This window comes from Trichomycterus rosablanca, chromosome 8, assembly GCF_030014385.1.
Source record: "Trichomycterus rosablanca isolate fTriRos1 chromosome 8, fTriRos1.hap1, whole genome shotgun sequence".
Classification (NCBI taxonomy): domain Eukaryota; kingdom Metazoa; phylum Chordata; class Actinopteri; order Siluriformes; family Trichomycteridae; genus Trichomycterus; species Trichomycterus rosablanca.
This window is the reverse complement of record NC_085995.1, coordinates 4,994,775-5,016,158: the sequence shown is the minus strand read 5'-3', so window position 1 is coordinate 5,016,158 and position 21,384 is coordinate 4,994,775. Positions and strand designations below refer to the sequence as shown.

Below are 21,384 nucleotides of genomic sequence, written 5' to 3'. Positions count from 1 at the left end.
CAGTACTGTGACAGTACACTGTCTAAGCAATATAAGGTTAAGGGCCTTGCTCAAGGGCCCAACAGTGGCAACCTTGCAGTGGTGGGGCTTGAACCAGCAACCTTTTGATTGCTAGTCCAGTACCTTAACCACTAGGCTACAACTGCCCTATCTAGCCCTTCACATCACACAGACAGCAGGAGGAAAAAAACATTTGAAAGACATGATTGTAAAACATGCCTGGAGAAAATTCTGATGTGCGGGGAACATGCCAAATTCCACAAAGACTGTCTGTAACTGAAGGCAGGGTTTAATCCCAGATCTTTAAAGCTCTCAGGCACCAATGCTACCTACTGCATTGCTATGAAGCCCTGTAACAAAATGCTATATGCTATATTACATTGTGAAATGAATCCATGATTCATTTATGAGTTTATGACTGTTAATAAAAAATGAAGGCAAAGGGAGAGGGGCATGGCTATATTTGCCTGTATGTTATCTCTGTGTCTGTGTGTGTTTCCTTCGGCTACTCCGGTTTTCTCGTTCCTCCCAAAAAGATGCAGTAGTTGTGAGTAAATAAGTAAGTGCATGTGTAAAATAAGTTGGTAATAGTATTGCAAGCAGCAGCAACGACTGCAGTAATAGTAGAAATAGTAGTAGTAGTAGAAATAGTGGTAGTAGTAGAAATAGTAGTAGTAGTAGAAATAGCAGTAGAAATAGTAGTAGTAGAAATAGTTGTTGTAGTGGTAGTAGTAGAAATAGTTGTAGAAATAGTAGTAGTAGAAATAGTTGTTGTAGTGGTAGTAGTAGAAATAGTTGTAGAAATAGTAGTAGTAGTAGTAGAAATAGTTGTTGTAGTGGTAGTAGTAGAAATAGTTGTAGAAATAGTAGTAGTAGTAGAAATAGTTGTAGAAATAGTAGTAGTAGTAGAAATAGTAGTAACAGTAGCAGTAGCAGAAATAGTAGTAGTAGAAATAGTAGTAGTGGTAGTAGTAGAAGTAGTATTAGTAGTAGAAATAGTAGTATTATTAGTAGAAATAGTAGTAGTGGTAGTAGTAGTGGTAGTAGTAGTAGTAATAGTAGTAGTAGTAATAGTAGTAGTAGTAGAAATAGTAGTAGTAGTAAAAATAGAAGTGGTGGTAGTAGTAGAAATAGTAGTAGAAAATGTAGTAGTAGAAATAGTAGTAGTAATAGTAGTAGTAGTAGAAATAGTAGTAGAAAAAGTAGTAGTAGTAAAAATAGTAGTGGTGGTAGTAGTAGAAATAGTAGTAGTTTGTTTGTTTGTTAGAATTTTAAAGTCATGTTTTACTCTTTTTGGTTACATTCATGACAGGAAACAGTAGTTACTCATTACACAAGGTTCATCAGTTCACAAGGTTATATCAAACAGTCATGGAGAATTTAGTATCTCCAATTCACCTCACTTGCACGTCTTTGGACTGTGGGAGGAAACCGGAGCACCCGGAGTAAACTCACGCAGACACGGGGAGAACATGCAAACTACACACAGAAAGGACCCGGACCGTCCCACCTGGGGATCGAACCCAGGACCTTCTTGCTGTGAGGCCACCGTGAAATAGTAGTAGTAGAAATAGTAGTAGTGGTAGTAGTAGAAATAATAGTAGTAGTGGTAGTAGTAGTAGAAATAGTAGTAGTAGTAAAAAATAGTAGTGGTGGTAGTAGTAGAAATAGTAGTAGTAGAAAATGTAGTAGTAGAAATAGTAGTAGTAGAAATAGTAGTAGTGGTAGTAGTAGTAGAAATAGTAGTACAAATAGTAGTAGTAGTAAAAATAGTACTAGAAATAGTAGTAGTAGCAGAAATAGTGGTAGTTGTAGAAATAGTAGTAGAAATAGTAGTAGTAGTAAAAGTAGTAGTGGTGGTAGTAGTAGAAATAGTAGTAGTAGTAAAAATAGAAGTGGTGGTAGTAGTAGAAATAGTAGTAGTAGAAATAGTAGTGGTGGTAGTAGTAGAAATAGTAGTAGTAGTAAAAATAGTAGTGGTGGTAGTAGTAGAGATAGTAGTAGTAGAAATAGTAGTGGTGGTAGTAGTAAAAATAGTAGTAGTAGTAAAAGTAGTAGTGGTGGTAGTAGCAGAAATAGTAGTAGTAGAAATAGTAGTGGTGGTAGTAGTAGAAATAGTAGTGGTGGTAGTAGTAAAAATAGTAGTAGTAGTAAAAGTAGTAGTGGTGGTAGTAGCAGAAATAGTAGTAGTAGAAATAGTAGTGGTGGTAGTAGTAGAAATAGTAGTAGTAGTAAAAATAGAAGTGGTGGTAGTAGTAGAAATAGTAGTAGTAGAAATAGTAGTGGTGGTAGTAGTAGAAATAGTAGTAGTAAAAATAGTAGTAGTAGTAAAAGTAGTAGTGGTGGTAGTAGCAGAAATAGTAGTAGTAGAAATAGTAGTGGTGGTAGTAGTAGAAATAGTAGTGGTGGTAGTAGTAAAAATAGTAGTAGTAGTAAAAGTAGTAGTGGTGGTAGTAGCAGAAATAGTAGTAGTAGAAATAGTAGTGGTGGTAGTAGTAGAAATAGTAGTAGTAGTAAAAATAGAAGTGGTGGTAGTAGTAGAAATAGTAGTAGTAGAAATAGTAGTGGTGGTAGTAGTAGAAATAGTAGTAGTAGAAATAGTAGTAGTAGTAAAAATAGTAGTGGTGGTAGTAGTAGAAATAGTAGTAGTAGTAAAAATAGTAGTGGTGGTAGTAGTAGAAATAGTAGTAGTAGTAGTTGTAGAAATAGTAGTAGTAAAAATAATAGTGGTGGTAGTAGTAGAAATAGTAGTAGTAGAAATAGTAGTGGTGGTAGTAGTAGAAATAGTAGTAGTAGTAAAAATAGAAGTGGTGGTAGTAGTAGAAATAGTAGTAGTAGAAATAGTAGTGGTGGTAGTAGTAGAAATAGTAGTAGTAGAAATAGTAGTAGTAGTAAAAATAGTAGTGGTGGTAGTAGTAGAAATAGTAGTAGTAGTAGTTGTAGAAATAGTAGTAGTAGTAAAAATAGTAGTGGTGGTAGTAGTAGGAATAGTAGTAGTAGTAAAAATAGTAGTGGTGGTAGTAGTAGAAATAGTAGTAGTAGTAGTTGTAGAAATAGTAGTAGTAAAAATAGTAGTGCTGGTAGTAGTAGAAATAGTAGTAGTAGAAATAGTAGTAGCGCCACACCCAGGGTGTATTCTTGCTGTGGGTCCAGTGCTTCCCTGTGGCTCCGGACTCATTGCAACTCAGGATAGTTGATCAGGATAAATCTTCCTACTGAAGATTAACAGTGTAAAAACGGGGTGAGCAGCACATTCACAGTCTGAACACTGCACATTGCAACAAACTGATGGCGCTAGAGCTCCTGAATTCTGCTTAATCCACCAAAACAAAACATCAGAGAAGAACAGATCACATGACCACACAGAGCGGTAGTGCTACACAGGGCAGTGTTTATATGTTTATATTTTATTCACTTTATAGCATTAAAGACATCAGACTAGATTAGAATAAAGTAAGAGTGGATCAGACAGTGATTTCTTTTTATTAGTGTACCAGGCTGTGTACATGTAAATCAGAAGCATTAATATTGATCAGTATCCATTATTATTGATTACTGATTGATCAGTAGTAGTAGATGGATCAGGGGGGTGGAGCAGGTGGAGGTGCAGCAGGTGGATTTCTGGGTGGAAGTTGTGCTGCTGAAATCTCTCTGATGGTTAAAAAGCTGCAGGATGTAGACCAGGACCAGTTCAGATCAATACTGACAGGTAAGAGCACTAATACATGTCTTTATTTACACCAACATCCTGATCTGGGTGCAAGGCTGGAAAACATCCTGTATAATGAGTGGGTCATTCCATCACAACAAATGGCACAGACACTAATTTACACATTATTCACTTACACAAACCTAGGTCCAATTTAGAGCATCCAGTCCACATTCTGCATATATTTGGGAGACTGGGAGAAACCTTACATGGAAATGAAAAAAAAAGCATGCAGATAGTGACTGTCCCCATGACCTTTTTACTATGTGGCACCCACATTCTCTGATGGCTCACAGGGCCACCCTAAAGACAATTTAGTTAACAGTTTAAATCATTAATTACAAAAAATGTTTATAATGATCAGCTTAAAATGGGAATCTAATTTGGGAATTTCTGTGTTTTTGATTGTTATTATTATTATAATGGTGGGTGCTGGATTGAAAGGATTTAATATATAATACTTTTTATATATCTTTGTATATTACAGCAGTAGTAAAGGTGTTGGAGGGGGGTGACTGCAGAGAGTTGATGATGGACCTGGTGCAGAAATATTCAATTCCAGAAGAAAAACTGGGTGTGATTATTTCAGGAATTTATCGACTTTTAAAAGAAACCTTGCGTCTCCCACAGTCCTCATTAAAACAGGAGGTAAGAATTTTTTTTATAAGACTGTGTTTGTGTGGGAGAAGGTGTGAGAGAGATTGTATATATGTAGTTGGAAGCTTGTGATTTGCAAAATGTAATGAATAGAAGTGGATTAAAAAACATCACATTTATTGCTACCTAAAATGACAAAAATTAAAATCAGGTGCGTCAAGTCAGCTGTAAATGATTAGAACATCTTTAGAGTGGATTTTGAAGGAGTCTTTGCATAATCAAACCTCAGAATTGTAGTCTGGTTTGCCCTCAGATGCCTTTAGAAAGAAGGTTGTAGATGTACTTAAGTCTCTTGTTATGATAAAATAAATGTTGCTTTAATGTGTTTAGGTTTTTGCACAGGATCTGCGGGATCTCAGGTAAGAAATTTTAATCTTTCACACTTCACTACTGATTTTAATAGAGATACTAACATTTTTGAATGTTATTAGGATTATAATTGTTAATGTTTTTGATTTACAGAATTCCTGAAGAGTTTATTACAGATTTTTGCAGTGTTGTGTTTGGGAACAGGTACTTAAAATATCACTATTCTGTACAAATATAAATGATTTCTTTTTTGCTGCTTCTATATTATATAAATACATATCAACTCTCATTATCACACGTTCTTTTTGATTTTCTAGGCGAGCTGTACTGGATGCTGCTGTAAAAGATCAGATGTTGAGGTTTCCCAGATTAGACGATTTCAGATGGCGAGTGGATGTTTCTATTTCCACCAGGTATAAAAACCAATAACCAGATAATAACACATCTGATTTCAATATTCAGTACACAGCTAATTTATTCTCCATTGAAATGCATCAGGTTTTAATCTTGAGGTTAACAGCTTCTCAAACCAGAGGCTATGTCCCAAATCACATCCTGTTGTACTAACTAGTATTAATGAAGCTATCACTGATGAGTACTAATTGTGTGTAATATTTAGTACACTAGTATGTATGATGCTGCATTTGATACCATCTGAGCAGTAAAATTGAAGCTCTAGCTATAAGTAAATAATCACATAATTCTGTAGCTGCAGCCTTAGACAGAACTTGTACTAAAAAGAATTTATTAATAAACATAAAAATTGATGTGGTTAAAATGTTTAATATTAAATTGGTTATTATTAAAATAAAATTTTTTATTTATTTATAATATTTAAATGATGATTTATGTGTATTTCAGTTCATTAGCTCGAGCTCTTCAGCCATCTGTTCTGATGCAGCTAAAACTTTCTGATGGTAACCTTCATCAGTTTGAGGTAAAAAATAAATAAATAAATAAATAAATAAAAAAGACAAAAAAAACCCCACATACATACATTTGTTATTGAGACTGGATGATGTAGTGATATTTTGTTACTTGTTAGATTCTTACATTTTCAACTGGTAAAATTGTATCTCTGCTGTGAATCAGATCTTATCAAACATTAAAGTTTTACTGAAATAGGCACTCAGGTGGTACTGGTATATTATGCTTTTCCATCACCCTTGGGATCTGAGTTCTAATCTCATCAGTGCTATCAGCCAGGCGTCTACACAAATGTGATTGTCTGTGTCTGAAAGGGGATGGCCGAAGCCCTGCGCTAAATTGTGCAGGGTATTTCTAGACCCACCAGACCCACTGCGACCCAGACCAGGATAAAGTGGTTGATTTACAAATAAACATGGTCAGAGCTATCTGAATCTGATTCAGTTTATAAATCTGTTTATAAAAATGTTCTACTTCTAGACGATAATATACACTCACTGAGCTCTTTATCAGGTACACCTGTCTGATATGTGCATTCATTGTTTATTTGATAAGCCACACCTATCATACGGTTAACCTTTGATGGTATACAATAACTGATTGTAGCCCATCTGGTTAGAAGAACACAACTCTTATTATTGCACTAAACAATATGATATATATATATTGATGAATGTAAGGTTCACTAACTAAAATGCTTGTTTCCAATGTGCATTTCATGCACACTTGGATCCAAAGAAATGATGACGTTTGTGGACATTGTTGACATTTAAACTTAAAACTATTAAAACTATTTGTACAAGGCCACTCAGGTGGTGCAGCGGTAAAAACACACGCTGGAACTAGAGCTGGATCTCGAATACATCGTATCGAATCTCAGCTCTGCCAGCCGGCTAAGGCTGAGCGGCCACATGAACAACGATTGGCCTTTTGTTCAGATATGGGCGGGACTAAGCCGGATGGGGTCTCTCTCTCCCATGACTGGTGCAATTATGACCTCTGCTGGCTGATTGATGGCGCCTGCACAGAGATGAGAAAAGAGTGCTCTCAGGGTGTGTCTCTCTGTATACAACGCTGAGCTGCACTGCACTTGTCAAAGTATAGGTGATAAGATGCATACGGCATGCTGCCCACGTGTCGAAGGGGGCGTGGGTTAGCTTCGTTCTCCTCAATCAGAATTTGAATTTGAATTTCAATCGGCATTGGTGGAGAGGAAGCATGACGCAATTGGGCAATTGGACGCGCTAAAAAGGGAAAAAAAGGGGAGAAAATTCAACAAAATAATAAAAAAAATATTATACTACATTTTTTTACAAATAAACTGTAAAAACCCCTGTGAATTTTTAACTGAAAGTGACAGACGTTAATTATAATACTAAATTATTGATATATTCTATTCAGTCCTTTATTTATTTGACTTCAGAAAGCACTTTATCCTGGTCATGGATGCTGTGGGCCTATAGCAACTTAATGCAAGGCAGAAATCTACCCTGGACTGGGTGCTTATCCATTGTAGGTTATTACAATTTTACTTACTCACACACTCGCTCACTCACACCTATAGACCTTCTGCATGGTTTAGTAAGAGGAGAAGAAATCTGTTCTGCATGTGGCTATTTCTGCTGTTGACTGTATTTGGAGTTCCAAACAGTTAAATTTAGTAGGAATTTAGTTTAATGACTGCTTAATTATACCACATAAAACTTGTTAAGATGATGTCATTTATATCACAAGCTCTGTTGAACATCTTACCATGAACTTCAAATCAAATGAAGGAACAATGACTGAACATTACTACATTTCGAAGTGAAATTAGTGCAGATTAAACTGCTGCTTTTTTCCATGATCTTTTATTATGATTTTTGTTTGTTTATTTCATTTCCTCAGGTTTCCACGTCCAAGTTTCAGGAGCTGAGGTATAACGTTGCTCTGGTTCTGAAGGAGATGAATGATCTGGAGAAGAGAAATGTGCTTCGAATCCAGGACTCTCATCCCAATTAATTCAACCTCATATTATATGCATCTCAGATTAGATTAAATGAACCTGAGATTAAAGCCTGCAGCTGTGACACACAGCACTACCTGCTGCACCATGTTGTTAAAGCATCTGATGGGTTTAAAGCTGCATTATTTAACCTTGTCACAAAATTCTATATGTTTGATTTGTTTTACATTTAATTGTTTGTAACATTTATCTAATAAATCTGTCACTTACATTTCAGATCTGTAATCTTTGGTGTAATTTCTTTTACTTCTGCTGATTATTAAAATGGAAGGTAAAAATGACAGTAGTGAATTTGTTTCCTCACTGTTTGTAATATGGAAATGAAAGGCTTTTAGCCGTCACCTTTGTGTGAGTTTTTGTTTGGTTTGTATGTGTGGGGTTGGAAAATCTCATTGCAGGAGAAGTTCAGTAAAATGAAGGGCACGGCTTACTAGACGAATGCTATCTTAACCAGCGTTCAAGGTCCAGGATGATAAGAGCAGCTCCACCTGACGCAGAAGGATCTTGGATTACAGCGGCAGATCTAATTACATTAACAACAGGTACAGAGAGGCACTACACCTTGTTTTTCTGCTTAGGAAAATGAGTTGGGGCAGTAGAGGAACTCTTGGGTTCAAATGGATATGGGTTTCTTTATGGATTCTACAGCCTCAGGTGTGTTTAGGTTCCATGATTGTCTGGACAGCATATGTAGAGCTGAGCTACTTTAATACAGGAACCAATCAAACCCAGATCAGTGTGTGTGAATGTGGAGTGTATGGATCAAACTCCCCACTGGGGAGGGCTGCCGGCTTTGTAGCACTGCCTGATTCAGACCCCTTGGCCTGCCAGCCCAACACCACTTTCTCCATCTCGCACAAACCATGGATCGCTCTGATCAAACGAGGAAACTGCACCCACGCAGAGAAGATCCTGGCAGCTCAGAAGGCTGGAGCTGCAGCTGTGGTGATCTACAACTTGGATGGAACAGGAAATGGAACGAACACCATGTCACATCCAGGTAAAACCTCAGATCTTACCTAATCTACTGCAGGAACCAGCAGCTGTGGAACCGTGTTGATTACATGGTTTATCACACGGATATATACATATAAATGTAATCAATTATACTTCTGTAACACCAACCACTAGCTGCTTCTACATTTCCTCAAAACTCTACAATTAAAGTTCAGTTATTAAACTCAATTCAATAGAATTTAATTATTAAAATTAGTTATCCTTAGTAAATTTTATATATTAATAAACAAAACAGAAAAATAAAGTAATAAGATGTATTTTCTTCATGGTTCAGTACTAATAAACTAATTTTATGTTAGAAATGAAAACTGAATTCAAGTCTCTGCCGCTGCTGCTAGTATGCCAAGCGCCTAACAGACACCATGGGCCGTGTTTGAGAAACGGTGTTTCTATACATTGCTGCCTCTACAGCGTCTCCTGCTGTCTGGTTAAAGCGCTGGCCCATGTTGCAGAGGAAAATTGGAGAAGGTGCGAGATCTTCTGTGTGCTGACCTTTTCTGTGTAAGAATCCACCACTGGCTGGTGTAAAGATGCAGCTGGCGGCTTCACAAATGTCGAAGAAGAAGCATGATAGCCTTTGGCGCTTCTCAGTCATAAGTGTGATGAGGCTAGCAGAGATCGCCAGAGTGCACAAGGAAATTAAGATATTCAAAATATATCGCGAAAAAACTATAAATAATAATAGCTGTGTTAGATTAGTAAAAAAGAGAATGAGTTTAGTAGTTTAGAACATTTAAAATCTACCATTACTACAATTCTACTGTTATTACACCTTAATAAAACTGAATAATGAAACTATTCATCTTTTTAACCTGACACTAAAATAAAAAGAATTAAAACAAAATTAAACAGTAATTACATTTTGATTTGACAATAACTTGATCTATCTAAATGTAACCAGCATTGAACCATCAAATTTCACATACTATAAAAAAGTATGTGACAGATGGACACCCTGTTCACTTTGTTCCTGATTTGCACCCAGACAGGAAAGCGGCTGATGAAAATTAAAATAAATGAAATAAAGTTTTGTATAAATTAATACCTTTTATATCTAACTCCACATCATCACACCTTCAGCTATGCCACCATGTCCCCCAATAATAATAATAATAATAATAATAACAATAATAATAACAATAATAATAATAATAATAATAATCATCATCATCATCATCATAGTAATAACAACAACAATAATAACAATACGGATAATATTAGTAATACTAATAACAGCAACAACATAAACAACAATAATAAAATATATAATAGTGTGTTATTATTATTTACAGTGACATCATTTATTGTTTACATTATCACCATTATTGTGACATGATGAAGGATGATTGTTTAACATAAAAATTTTTAAGTGATGTTAATCAGAACTTAGAATAAATTATAAATATAGTTTTAGGTTCTATACAATGGTATGTATACAAACAGTTAGTGACTGAGCTGTTGAATTAGCTATTTTCAGAATTATTTTCTCTATAATTAAGTTTATATTCTGATTTAAAAAAAGAATAGAATAATATCAATCAATACAAATTGCTAATTTAATAATAAAACCTGTAAAATCTATGATTATATATGTAATAAATGAGAAAGGTATATGCTGTGTATTAAAAGCTTTTGGATTGAAATTAGTTATTATAGTTATTATATATTATATAATATGAGTAATATAAGTTATTACTCATTTCTTGTTATGTCCCATGTTTGTTTTTAAAACCCTTTACAAAAGTCTCATTGATAGTTTTGTATTCACACATCAGATCTCTTATTCATTTAGCAGAGCTAAAGATAGAATTTATCTCGAGTTACACTTAACTGGAAATGAAGTGGATTTAAAGACAGTTTATTAAGAAACACAAAGTAAAAAAACTCCAAATTTACTTCAAAATAAGACAGATAAGGGTCAGATATTGAACCATTATTAATATTAATATCCAAAAGGATCAGAAAACTAGATAACAATTACATTTCAAAGAACAAATAATGCAAAAGAATCACATGTTCAGACTGACTGAAATAATCAGCATAACTTCACAACAATGGGGTTTAGTGAGTCATTAAATAGGCATTACTGAGTACACTGTATCGGGTGTGTGTAACACAGCTGAGTCTAGTTTAAATAATGACTGACATTAACAAAATTAAATCCTCAACAAAGATTAAAGTCGTTTGTTTTAATGTTAAACCTATTTTCTTGTAATTAATTAAGTGTTAACTTAACAGTTTTAATTCTAATACATCTAATCTAATGTCATATCATATTAACAAAGCTGATTTGTGTGTTTTAACATAAATAAATTACTTTTTACTTAGATGGCGTCAATTCATCCACCATATGTTGCTGAGACTGGTGTTAGTGTAGTTGAATTGTTTAAAAAATTTTCCATCTAATTAAACTGTCAATCCAACATTATTTACTGTTTTTTTTTTTGCTGGAAACTACATCACACAGAGAAAACCATTAACCTTCTTCAAAACATAATATCAAGTTAATCAAAGTTACATGTATAAAGTGAACTGATTGTTTTGATGAGGCCAAATCAACATGATTGTAGTAGTATGTAATCATTATTTTTATTATTAGTTTTAGTTTTAGTAACTAGCCCTCTAATGCTGGAATCCAGGGTTCAAATACCCAGCTGTGCTATTAGCCGGTCAGGAGTGTGTGGGTGTGTCTGTGGGGTGGCTGAGGCCTTGAGATAGACTGCATTGCACCCAGTGATTCCCAGGAAACTGGGCGCACTGTGACCCTGACCAGGACAAAGCAGTGGTAAAACTTAAGAAATAACTTTTTAAAATGTATAATAAAGGCAATTATTTAGATTTGTAAAGTTATTATATATAGTTCAATCTTGTGTAAATTCCTGTAATATTTTCATAATAAACGTTCAGTTATTCAGAATGTTAAAAGCAAACTGTCTTTAGTCTCCAACACTAAAACAAGAATCCATTTCTGTTCCTGTAAGGTAAGTACATCTAGAGGAAGCAGCAGTAATAAAACAACAGCAGGGAGGAATTTGGACTGTAATGTACCTGTGAAGAATAAGTAGAGCTAAATGGGTTTTTGTTTACATTTACAGTGAGTCACACAGCCGTTATCTGTAAAATCTACAAATCATCTCTTTCCAAAACAACGAGCATTTATCAAATCTCAGAGCCACAGTCATACTGAAAAATGAAAGAGCTTTCCCTTAAATGTTAGATTCAGACATTCTATATGTTTTATATAAGTCTTTATATTAGTTACACTTCCTATTCTATCAAACACAATGTTTACATGAATGTTTTTTGTACACACAGGAACAGGTGACATCGTGGCGATCATGATTGGGAATATTTTGGGCAGAGAGATCACAGAGCTGGTTAAAGGAGGAACTGAGGTTTTTATGGGAATTGAAGTGGCGAATCCTCACGGTCCCTGGATTAACCCGTTCTGGGTTTACGTCATGTCCTTTACCTTCTTCTCGATAACAGCTGTAATTCTGGGTTATTTTACCTTTGTGATGATTAAGCGTCTTTACCGAAACCGACAGCTCCGCCTCCAGCAGGTCAGAAATGAACTTCACCTTATCATATTATTATTATTTCTTTTTATTTGTTTCCATTACAATTTTTATTGTATTTAACAATGATAAAGTTTTACATTTATTTTGCTTAGTTTCCTCATGACCTACACACATAGTATAAATATCTTGTATAAAGTGCTGTTATAATATGTGACTTTGTTGCAGTACAATGACTGTAACAATGGAATACTGATGATTTTACACTTTGCAACAATCACTTCTGACCCAGTCAAGTGCTAAGTGTTCTCTTTTATTATTAAAATTGTAGTTGTAAATGCTGAAGGTTAAAGAACAATTTCTTATTGCAGCTGTTTATTACTGAGCAAAGTTTTATCACTTCAGCACTTCCTTATACTTCTGTCTTCTTCTGAAAAACAAAAACTACATCCTATTTCAACACAGAAAATCAGAATCATCCACATGATGGACATACTAAGCTTCACTGGTGTAACTGGTGTTTGTCTTTTTGTTTTTACAGCAAGAGTTAAAGAAAGTAGCAAAAAAAGCTATCGCCAAGTTACAAGTTCGGACTCTGCGCAGAAACGATCCGGTACCTGTTATTACTGACATCATTCTAATTTTTTACATTTTATATTTATTAATCACTTTATTGTGCTGGGTCCAGTTTCACTGGGAAACACTAGGCGCAAAGCAGGAATACCCCAGGAAGATGTCAATCCATTGCAGGGCTTCGTCCAACCCCCATTCCTTCAGATGTAGCCAAATATGTCTGTATAGATGCCAAGCTGACCAATAGTTTGTTTGTTTATGTTTATCAGGATTTTAATGTCATGTTTAACACATCATGTAACGTCATGGTTACATTCATGACAGGAACGGTAGTTACTCATTACACAAGATTCATCAGTTCACACAAGGTTATATTGAACACAGTCATGGACAATTTAGTGTCTCCAATTAACCTGACTGCATGTTTTTGGACTGTGGGAGGAAACCGGAGCACCCGGAGTAAACCCATGCAGACACGGGGAGAACATGCAAACTCCACACAGAAAGGACCCGAACCACCCCACCTGGGGATCGAACCCAGGACCTTCTTGCTTCTTACAGGACCCGAACCACCCCACCTGGGGATCGAACCCAGGACCTTCTTGCTGTGAGGCGACAGTGCTACTCACTTAGCCACCATGCCGTCCGGCTGACCAATAACACTGCTGAGATCAAACCCAGATCTCAGCTATTGTGGGCTAGCATAATAAACCATTGCACCACCCGAGCGTTTTTACTGACATTATTAATAAATTCTAAATTAAACTATTTTTTACAACTCTAACTCCAATCAAAGTTGGGACAGTAGTGATTTCTGAACTGTCTTTTGTAGGTATTAAATTAACAACAGCACAAAGAAAAAATAATAAATCTTTAATATGGTCAACTTTATTGATTTTTTGTAAATACTTGCTAATTCCTGATATGATGCCTGGATGAGATTTCAGAAAAGTTGGAACATGGGCAAAATAAAACTGAGAAGTATGTTTAATTATGCAAAAAAATGCAAAAAGACCCATGACTGGGTATTAAAGTAGCATTAACAAACAACTGAGTAAGTAAGAGTCAAGTTTCTCCTTGTTATAAAAAATACATGAACAAATAGACCAGCAGTCTAGAAACAATGTTTGTAAGGTATTATTGTAAAGAATTTAGGCCTTTCACCTTCTACAGTCTATAACATTATTTAAAGATTTATAGAAATCTCTGTGTGAATAGAACAAGGCCAAAATTCAGTACCGAATGCAAACCCTCAGATGACACTGCGACAGAAAGACAGTTGTGCTTCTCTCATAAATAAAGCCTCATAGGCTAAGAAACCCTTGTTAGTAAACACAGTTTTTTTCAGCGTTTTAAAATTGAGTTTGTATGATGAATGTTGAGTATTATTAGAGTTGATGTGTACAGTAACAGGTGTGATTGTGTGTACAGGAAGTGGAAAGTGATGAGATGAGCTGTGCAGTTTGTATTGATATGTTTAAGAGATGTGATGTGGTAACTACGCTTCCCTGCAGGTACAAATATTACCAACGTTTCTTATATGACATATTATATGCTAGTTCTGTATTTTTAGGGGTCATCCACATTTTAATCCCCTAAAAACAAAAGAAACTTATTCAAGTAAACATTGAAATGTCAAAATATTTAAAGTAAACATTTAAAAATCCTTTCAGCCAGTGATTTTGTTCTGTGTTGTTAAATGTAATATACCAGTTTGAATCTACTACAGATTACAGTTCAAACATTTACTGGATCTGAGAGAAACAGACTGAGAGTTGCGAACAGTTAACAGAACCCTTATTCAGTGATCAATTCAGGGACCAATATGAATGTTGGAAGCCCTGGAGCCCTTATTTCCCCAAAACCTAATGTTTTTAAACCACTAAGCCACAGCCTGATCATGTGCCTTCTAGTGGTCAGGAGACGTCTTACTACACTCAACGTACATCATAAAAATTACAATAATAAATAAAAATAAGAAAATGTAACTGTTATTATTATTGTGATCATTTACTTGTCTGAGTTTAGTGAGGTGAAGCACCAAGCTTAATGTTTTTTTTTCTAATGTTAATGTTTTCCCTTTCTTTTTTAATTTTTATTTGAATAACAAATTTTATTTTGTTAATCTATTTTTTAAAATCCTGACTCCATGCTTAAAAATCTGCAGATCTGGATATAAAATGGTAGAAGAATGGTGATATCTATGCAGAGCAGGGTTTATCTGTAGTTTTTACACATCACGATTACACATCAGACTGGACAAATTTATAGTTTTTTCTTTTAGGTGTGTTGTGGCTGAACACAGAGACTCAGTGCAGATTAAAAACATCTTATTATGCAGCTAACTAAACAATTCTATTTAACTTACTGTAAAATGCTACCATTTGAGTGTAAAGAGTTCATGTCACAGAAAACATGGTGCTTAGGGTTGAACATGTAAAAAGCACTGTATCTCTAATCCATGAGTTGTATAGATTACTCATTACTCTGTATTTACTGGTCACTGCTGCAGTTTAATTGTAATGTATGTGAATCATCTCTATCTTGCACTTCTGAGTAGATGCTACTGCATTTTGTTGGCTCTGTACATAAACGTAAATTATGATTTTTTTTTTTTTTTTACAAGCCATATATTCCACAAGACGTGCATTGAGCAGTGGTTACTGGAACATCATACCTGCCCCATGTGTAAATATGACATTCTCAAAAGAGAGGTACAGTCCAATTACACTTACATTACTGTCTGATTACAGTCTGTCCAATTTGTTATTATAATAACCTAAAATCACGCAGCAGAACATTTTCATGATAAAATGAATCTTTTTGTTTTTGTGAAGGTGGGTGTGCAGCGGACTCAGGAAGCCCACTCAGAATCAGCCGATGTCACGTTTTATCCGGTTTCTGTATCAGGATTGATGAATCCACCTGATGTTGTTTCATTCTCACAACTACAAGAACAAAGTCGACTTCACACTGATGAGAGTAAGTTTTACCTAAAATCTGATCTTAGTGAGCATTATCAGAATATGTTAGCATTGTTCAGGTGTGTTGGACACTAGCAATTATTATTCAGATTGTACTTCAGTATTTTATTAATTCTGATCAGAAAAGTATAGATAGTTTGAGAAATATACTGTTTAACTCCATTTTTATTTTTCATTGAACTTGACATTTGATAGATAAAAATGTTTTGTTTGGTCTGTTAAATCTCACTCACTCACTTTCTTAACCGCGTATCCAATTATGGTCACGAGTGGGGTGGGGGTGTGGCAATTCAGTGTCTCCAATTAACCTGACTGCATGTTTTTGGACTGTGGGAGGAAACCGGAGCTCCTGGAGGAAACCCACGCAGACACAGGGAGAACATGCAAACTCTGCACAGAAAGGTGCGGACCACCCCGCCTAGGGATCGAACCCAGGACCTTCTTGCTGTGAGGCGACAGTGCTACCCACCGAGCCACTGTGCCTACTGTCTGTTAAATCTGTGTCTGTTAAATCTGATTAAGGTTAAATCTGACCCAGCGTTATTGTTTGACACTGTAAATGATAATTAATTATTATTAATAATGATTTTTTAATACACAGCTTTTATCAGAGTTTAATTAGACTAAAGGAGGTCAATGACTGATGTCAGTAATTAAGGACATGATGTTACAATGCTGATATATCTGATTCAGAAAATCTGTTATTCCTTCAGTGGTTCTTCAGGTACCAGATCTTGCTCGTGAAGATCAGAACAGTAAAACAGATCAGACTTACACAAATGCTGCATTTGAACATGAACAGGAGAAACAACAAAGCTCTTATCAACAGAGCGCCAACGCTCCAACACAGCGAGTTTAGACTCATTTATCTGATCACTTGATGAAGATTGCACATGAAGATTCAGATTGGATCAGATTTGATCAAATACAGAAATGAACTTTCCCCTGCAGTTAAAATAAGTGAACGGTGAGGATTCTGATTGCTGGTGTGTTGTTAAATAATTGCACTTTAAATGTTGTTGATCTGTGGCTAAAAACTGTGTGCGCTCTGATTTAAAAATTGTTTATTTAATACAAATTTACAAAACAATTTACAGATTTATGTTTAAAGTAAAAATGTTTTCTAGTTCTACTTACAGATGAGCCAAAATAAATCTACACCATATCAAATATGAAACTGAATAAATATTGCACAATAAAAAAACAACTGATAGTAACATCAGTGTGAATTTCTCGAAAGTTCTTTTGTTGGTTTTTTCTTTGCAGTGTCGTGGGTTACCGAAACCCGCTGATTAGTTTTGTTTTTTTGCTTGATCAATATATGGCTCAGCTGTAAGCGAATGTTTGCACACCCCTTGGCCAAATGACTTTATTTGCTGCTTTTGTGGATAGAAGTTATAAAGGTAAACACAATCAACAAAGTACAGTTTGTTTATATATACACATAACAAAAGAAACCTCAAAGTCATTCTGGTATGTTCTCTTTTTTGAGACCACAATCTGCTTTTGAAGCGTAATCACTTTTTGTAGCAGCTAGGAGTTCATAATCTTGTCATTCTTGCATAACATTTCTAGTCATCTTGCACATGCACAACATATATTATCAAATATATATATATTATATATATATATATATATATATATATATATATATATATCAATTTACACCTCAATGTACATGACTTCAACATTTAGACCAGAAAAATGTAATGCTAGCTTAAACTACTGCTGAACTGTGTATAATTACCATGTTTACTTGGTGTCAGTGTAGAATTTGTTTATTTAACTTTTTCAGCAATATTAGAGTTAAGATTTTATATGGTTACAAGTATTTTATAATAAGAATTTGGTGTTTAATCAGGGATGTGTGAATACTTTTGAAACATGGTGTGTACACTCCACTGCTCTCTGCTGTGGCTGAATCTATTCTTAACTCTGGATTGAGTGTTTAAGTGGACCAAGTCTGTATCTCGGGGTGGGGGTCTGAGTCAGAGCCGGGGTGGGTGGTGAGGGGTGGTGAGGGATGGTGATTAAGTTTCTAATTTTAACCCTTTGAAACAGTCGGTTTATTTTACTGGACTGTTATTCATTTTTAAATGTTTATCATGGTTCAGAATGAAGAGTTAATATTTACAGACAAAATTTAATTTTTTAGACATTTTAAAGATATTTTTTTTAAAGTTTTATGATGTAACAAAGCTGCTTTTTAATCATTTAAATGACATTTGCTGTTTATCTTAAATAAATACTATAAAGAAAATCATATTATATGATAGATGGAAATGATCTTGTTTCTTCAGTAAAACAGCTTTTATCTTAAAATTGGAAAATACTGCATGAACTGATTGAACGAATCAAATTAAAAGAATAATAATAGATGAAGATGAAGAAATGTCATGCCTGTCTAAATATTAATTGAGTGTTTATTCAATCTAATGTATGAACCAGAATTTTAATGTTTAATTATGATTTCTAATCAAGTGCTTGTAAAGTCTAAACATTTTATAATATAACAGAGGATCAGAAATCCAGTCACAGAGCCATAATCCAATTAAATCCAATCCAATCACGGTGTAAAAATAATGCTGTTAGAATTAAGTGTTAAACTTGATCTTTCTATATAAGTTAATAATTTAGAAAAGGGGAAAATTGTGGCAGAATTTTCATAAACCTCACCTCCCCACAATGTGTTGATTCATTCAATTTAAAAAGTGCTATCAATTTCAGCTTTAAGCAGGAAAATGTAATTAAACAAATCTTAGTCTTTAAAAAGCTGAGTATCAGATCATCAGATCATCAGTTCTAATCCTGTTATTGTGTTTGGCGGTTCTTCCAGGCCATTCTTGTACAACTATAGAACCAGAGACATTCTGGTGATTGATCTCAAACTGGGTTTTCTTCTCGACAGCAGAGTTCTCTTTATTCTGTGTATAAACAGTTTTGGTGCTGTATGGAAGGAACGAGTCAGGTTCATTGGTTCTGGAAACCTTGTATCCTGGTCCAGGTTGGTAAGACATCTGATGTCCAGTGAAATAATTATATTTGGGATCAAATGTATCTGCTTTCTCACCATCTGATTTAAATTCAGTATGAGATGGTGGTATAGTTCTGCACGTGATACCTCGCCGACATTTAGTGAAACCCAAGTGACAAATTTCCACCAGGTTTAGTAGAAGCGACAGACATGCCACCACAAGCATGAAGATAATAAAAACAGTTTTTTCGGTGGGTCTGGAGATGTAGCAGTTGACAGGATTGGGACACGGAGACCGGTCACATGTGTACAGTGCTTTTAGGTTAAATCCATACAGGAAATACTGAGCAACTATAAACCCAATTTCAAACAAGGTCCTGAAGAAGATGTTAAAGATGTAGGTACGAAGGATGTCACCCTGCAATCGGATACGCCCTCGTTCATCACAAACTGGAACCTTTTTAGTTCTTGTATCATGCTGATGGATTTCCTTTTCTTTCTGGATGTTCTTCTGCTCCATGCGGACCAGGTGCAGGATGTGACCCAGGTAGATGAGCGTGGGCGTCGATACGAAGATAATCTGCAAAACCCAGAAGCGAATGTGGGAGATGGGGAAGGTTTTATCATAGCAGACGTTCTGGCAGCCAGGCTGTTTGGTGTCACAGGTAAAGCCAGACTGTTCGTCCCCCCAGACTTTTTCAGCAGCTGTACCCAGCACCAAGATCCGGAAGATAAAGAGCACAGTAAGCCACACTTTACCCACGACTGTGGAGTGTTCTTGGGCACTCTCCAAAAGCTTCCCCAACAAGTTCCAATCTCCCATCTCAGATAACCATTAGAAACCGTCCTGAAAATAATAGAAGGTCTCTGAACAATATGGTGGCTTTATTAACAAACATGATGGTCCTGGAGGACCTTTATTCACATAAACATCTCATTCAACCCATCATTTGCGTAGTGTTTCTGATTTAATCATTTTAAACAATTATAAATACAGACTTTAGATGCAGAATTCAAACTGAATTTGCACCAGGGTTGGTACCAAAGTCAGACTGTAAGTTGATTTTAGGCATGTACTGTCTCAGCTCATCTATAGCCAAATTTCAAGACAGTGTTTGCACACTGTAAAAATGCACTGTTGTTTACCATTAAAGCGATAATGTGCCTCTTAGTCTGTGGTCACCAAAAGTTTACTTAAACATGGACAGTATCACGCATGTATTCCAACAGCTTCAAATTTATGGCAGGCTGGTTTTTTTAGTGGTTTGATTACATTTGCCCATCTGTAGGAAATCCTCTTGGCATGACGATGGCAGTGTACGTTTTCTTTCTGACCTTGAGGAAGAGGCCGCTGTTCAATTACTTTATAATCTCAAACTAGCTTTAAAGTTTCAATTTATATGGACAGAAAATTCACTAGCTATGTTCAATCAATTTCAACTGATGAGATAAGAATTAGTAGGTCATGGCTCAAAGATTTGTTCAATACCACCACATTATTCAACTAAGTTGCTGTATGTATATTTTTGGCCAAGTAGTTGTTTGAAATCTGCTTAAAATGTAATAAATAACTCTATTTGATTATAGAAGTATGCCTTCCAATTATTCAGTCACAGAAAAAATAGGTATAGAAATCACAAGAATGCAATAAAATTCTTTATAAATATATTTAATCATTTAATTTGATAGTAAATAAATAGATTATTTAAAATGAGTATAATTTCAGATTATAATTTTTAGAAGCTTTTCACCTGGTTAGAGGAATCATCTCCAGCACTGGAACTGAGAGTGAAAGTGTAGATCCATAAATCACACAAAACCAAAACTCTGGGGCAAATCAAAAGTAAAATCCACACCAATGCTGAACTGATCCGGTCCTGATCAGTAGAACAGTTCAGATTTTCTTGACCAGTTCAGACCTGGTGGGACAACAGCTAGACGTCCCTCCTTCTAGTGTCCCTCTGTCTCCCAGGTTAAATTTGGGACATAGCTCTCTAATGCAAACTATCAGACTCACCAGTCATTTGTTATTTGAAGAGACAGGGAGGCAGCCAATCAGACGTTTGCACAGTGACCCAAGAACTTGACTAAATATAACATCAGGGTCTCCTATCAGACAGACGTACAGCTGAAGCAACAAGCAAAGTCTCAACCAAAACTGAGGATCAGCTGAAAATAAAAATCAGACATTTTAACTCATTATTCTTACTGAAATTCTGGATGTTGGCAAGATGATGGTCATTAGATCAAAAAAGTAATTACCTATAGACTGCTTAATGATAATGAACTTGGCGTGTGATGGTTTGTAATGATTTAATTTTTTTTAGCCAACTTGAATCTGAACGGCACCAATCAGCAATAAAAGAATAAAAAAATTAATTTAAATTAAAACATGACCAACAAAAACAAGACAGAAATCTGCTTTAAACATAAAGTGTACTAATGTATTATAAAGGAAAAAATAAGCATCACAAAGTCCCAGCAAAAGATTGGCATCCTGTCCTGGGTACACCGACCAGGCATAACATTATGACCATTGACAGGTGAAGTGAATAACACTGATTATCTCTTCATCACGGCACCTGTTAGTGGGTGGGATATATTAGGCAGCAAGTGAACATTTGATCAAAGTTGATGTGTTAGAAGCAGAAAAAATGGGCGAGCGTAAGGATTTGAGCGAGTGGTCTGCAGTGGTCAGTATCTATCTAAAG

The 21,384-nt window shown here is 35.3% G+C and overlaps 3 protein-coding genes across 3 annotated transcripts; 2 read left to right on the top strand and 1 right to left on the bottom strand.

Moving 5' to 3' along the window:
- The first annotated feature begins 3,348 nt into the window (after nucleotides 1–3,348).
- commd5 (COMM domain containing 5) lies at nucleotides 3,349–7,823 on the top strand. Its single transcript, XM_062999739.1, has 7 exons — nucleotides 3,349–3,709; nucleotides 4,197–4,357; nucleotides 4,697–4,725; nucleotides 4,829–4,879; nucleotides 4,993–5,088; nucleotides 5,537–5,612; nucleotides 7,490–7,823. Exons 1-7 carry the CDS (start codon nucleotides 3,577–3,579, stop codon nucleotides 7,601–7,603), a joined length of 660 nt encoding a protein of 219 aa, XP_062855809.1. The 5' UTR covers nucleotides 3,349–3,576; the 3' UTR covers nucleotides 7,604–7,823.
- A 366-nt stretch (nucleotides 7,824–8,189) lies between these two features.
- On the top strand, nucleotides 8,190–16,907 carry LOC134319658 (E3 ubiquitin-protein ligase RNF128). Its single transcript, XM_063000952.1, has 7 exons — nucleotides 8,190–8,607; nucleotides 11,940–12,187; nucleotides 12,684–12,755; nucleotides 14,147–14,229; nucleotides 15,342–15,429; nucleotides 15,553–15,697; nucleotides 16,413–16,907. Exons 1-7 carry the CDS (start codon nucleotides 8,190–8,192, stop codon nucleotides 16,556–16,558), a joined length of 1,200 nt encoding a protein of 399 aa, XP_062857022.1. The 3' UTR covers nucleotides 16,559–16,907.
- A 1,572-nt stretch (nucleotides 16,908–18,479) lies between these two features.
- Nucleotides 18,480–19,496, bottom strand: LOC134319657 (gap junction alpha-3 protein-like). Its single transcript, XM_063000951.1, has one exon. It carries the CDS (start codon nucleotides 19,494–19,496, stop codon nucleotides 18,480–18,482), a length of 1,017 nt encoding a protein of 338 aa, XP_062857021.1.
- Between the last annotated feature and the right edge of the window lie 1,888 nt (nucleotides 19,497–21,384).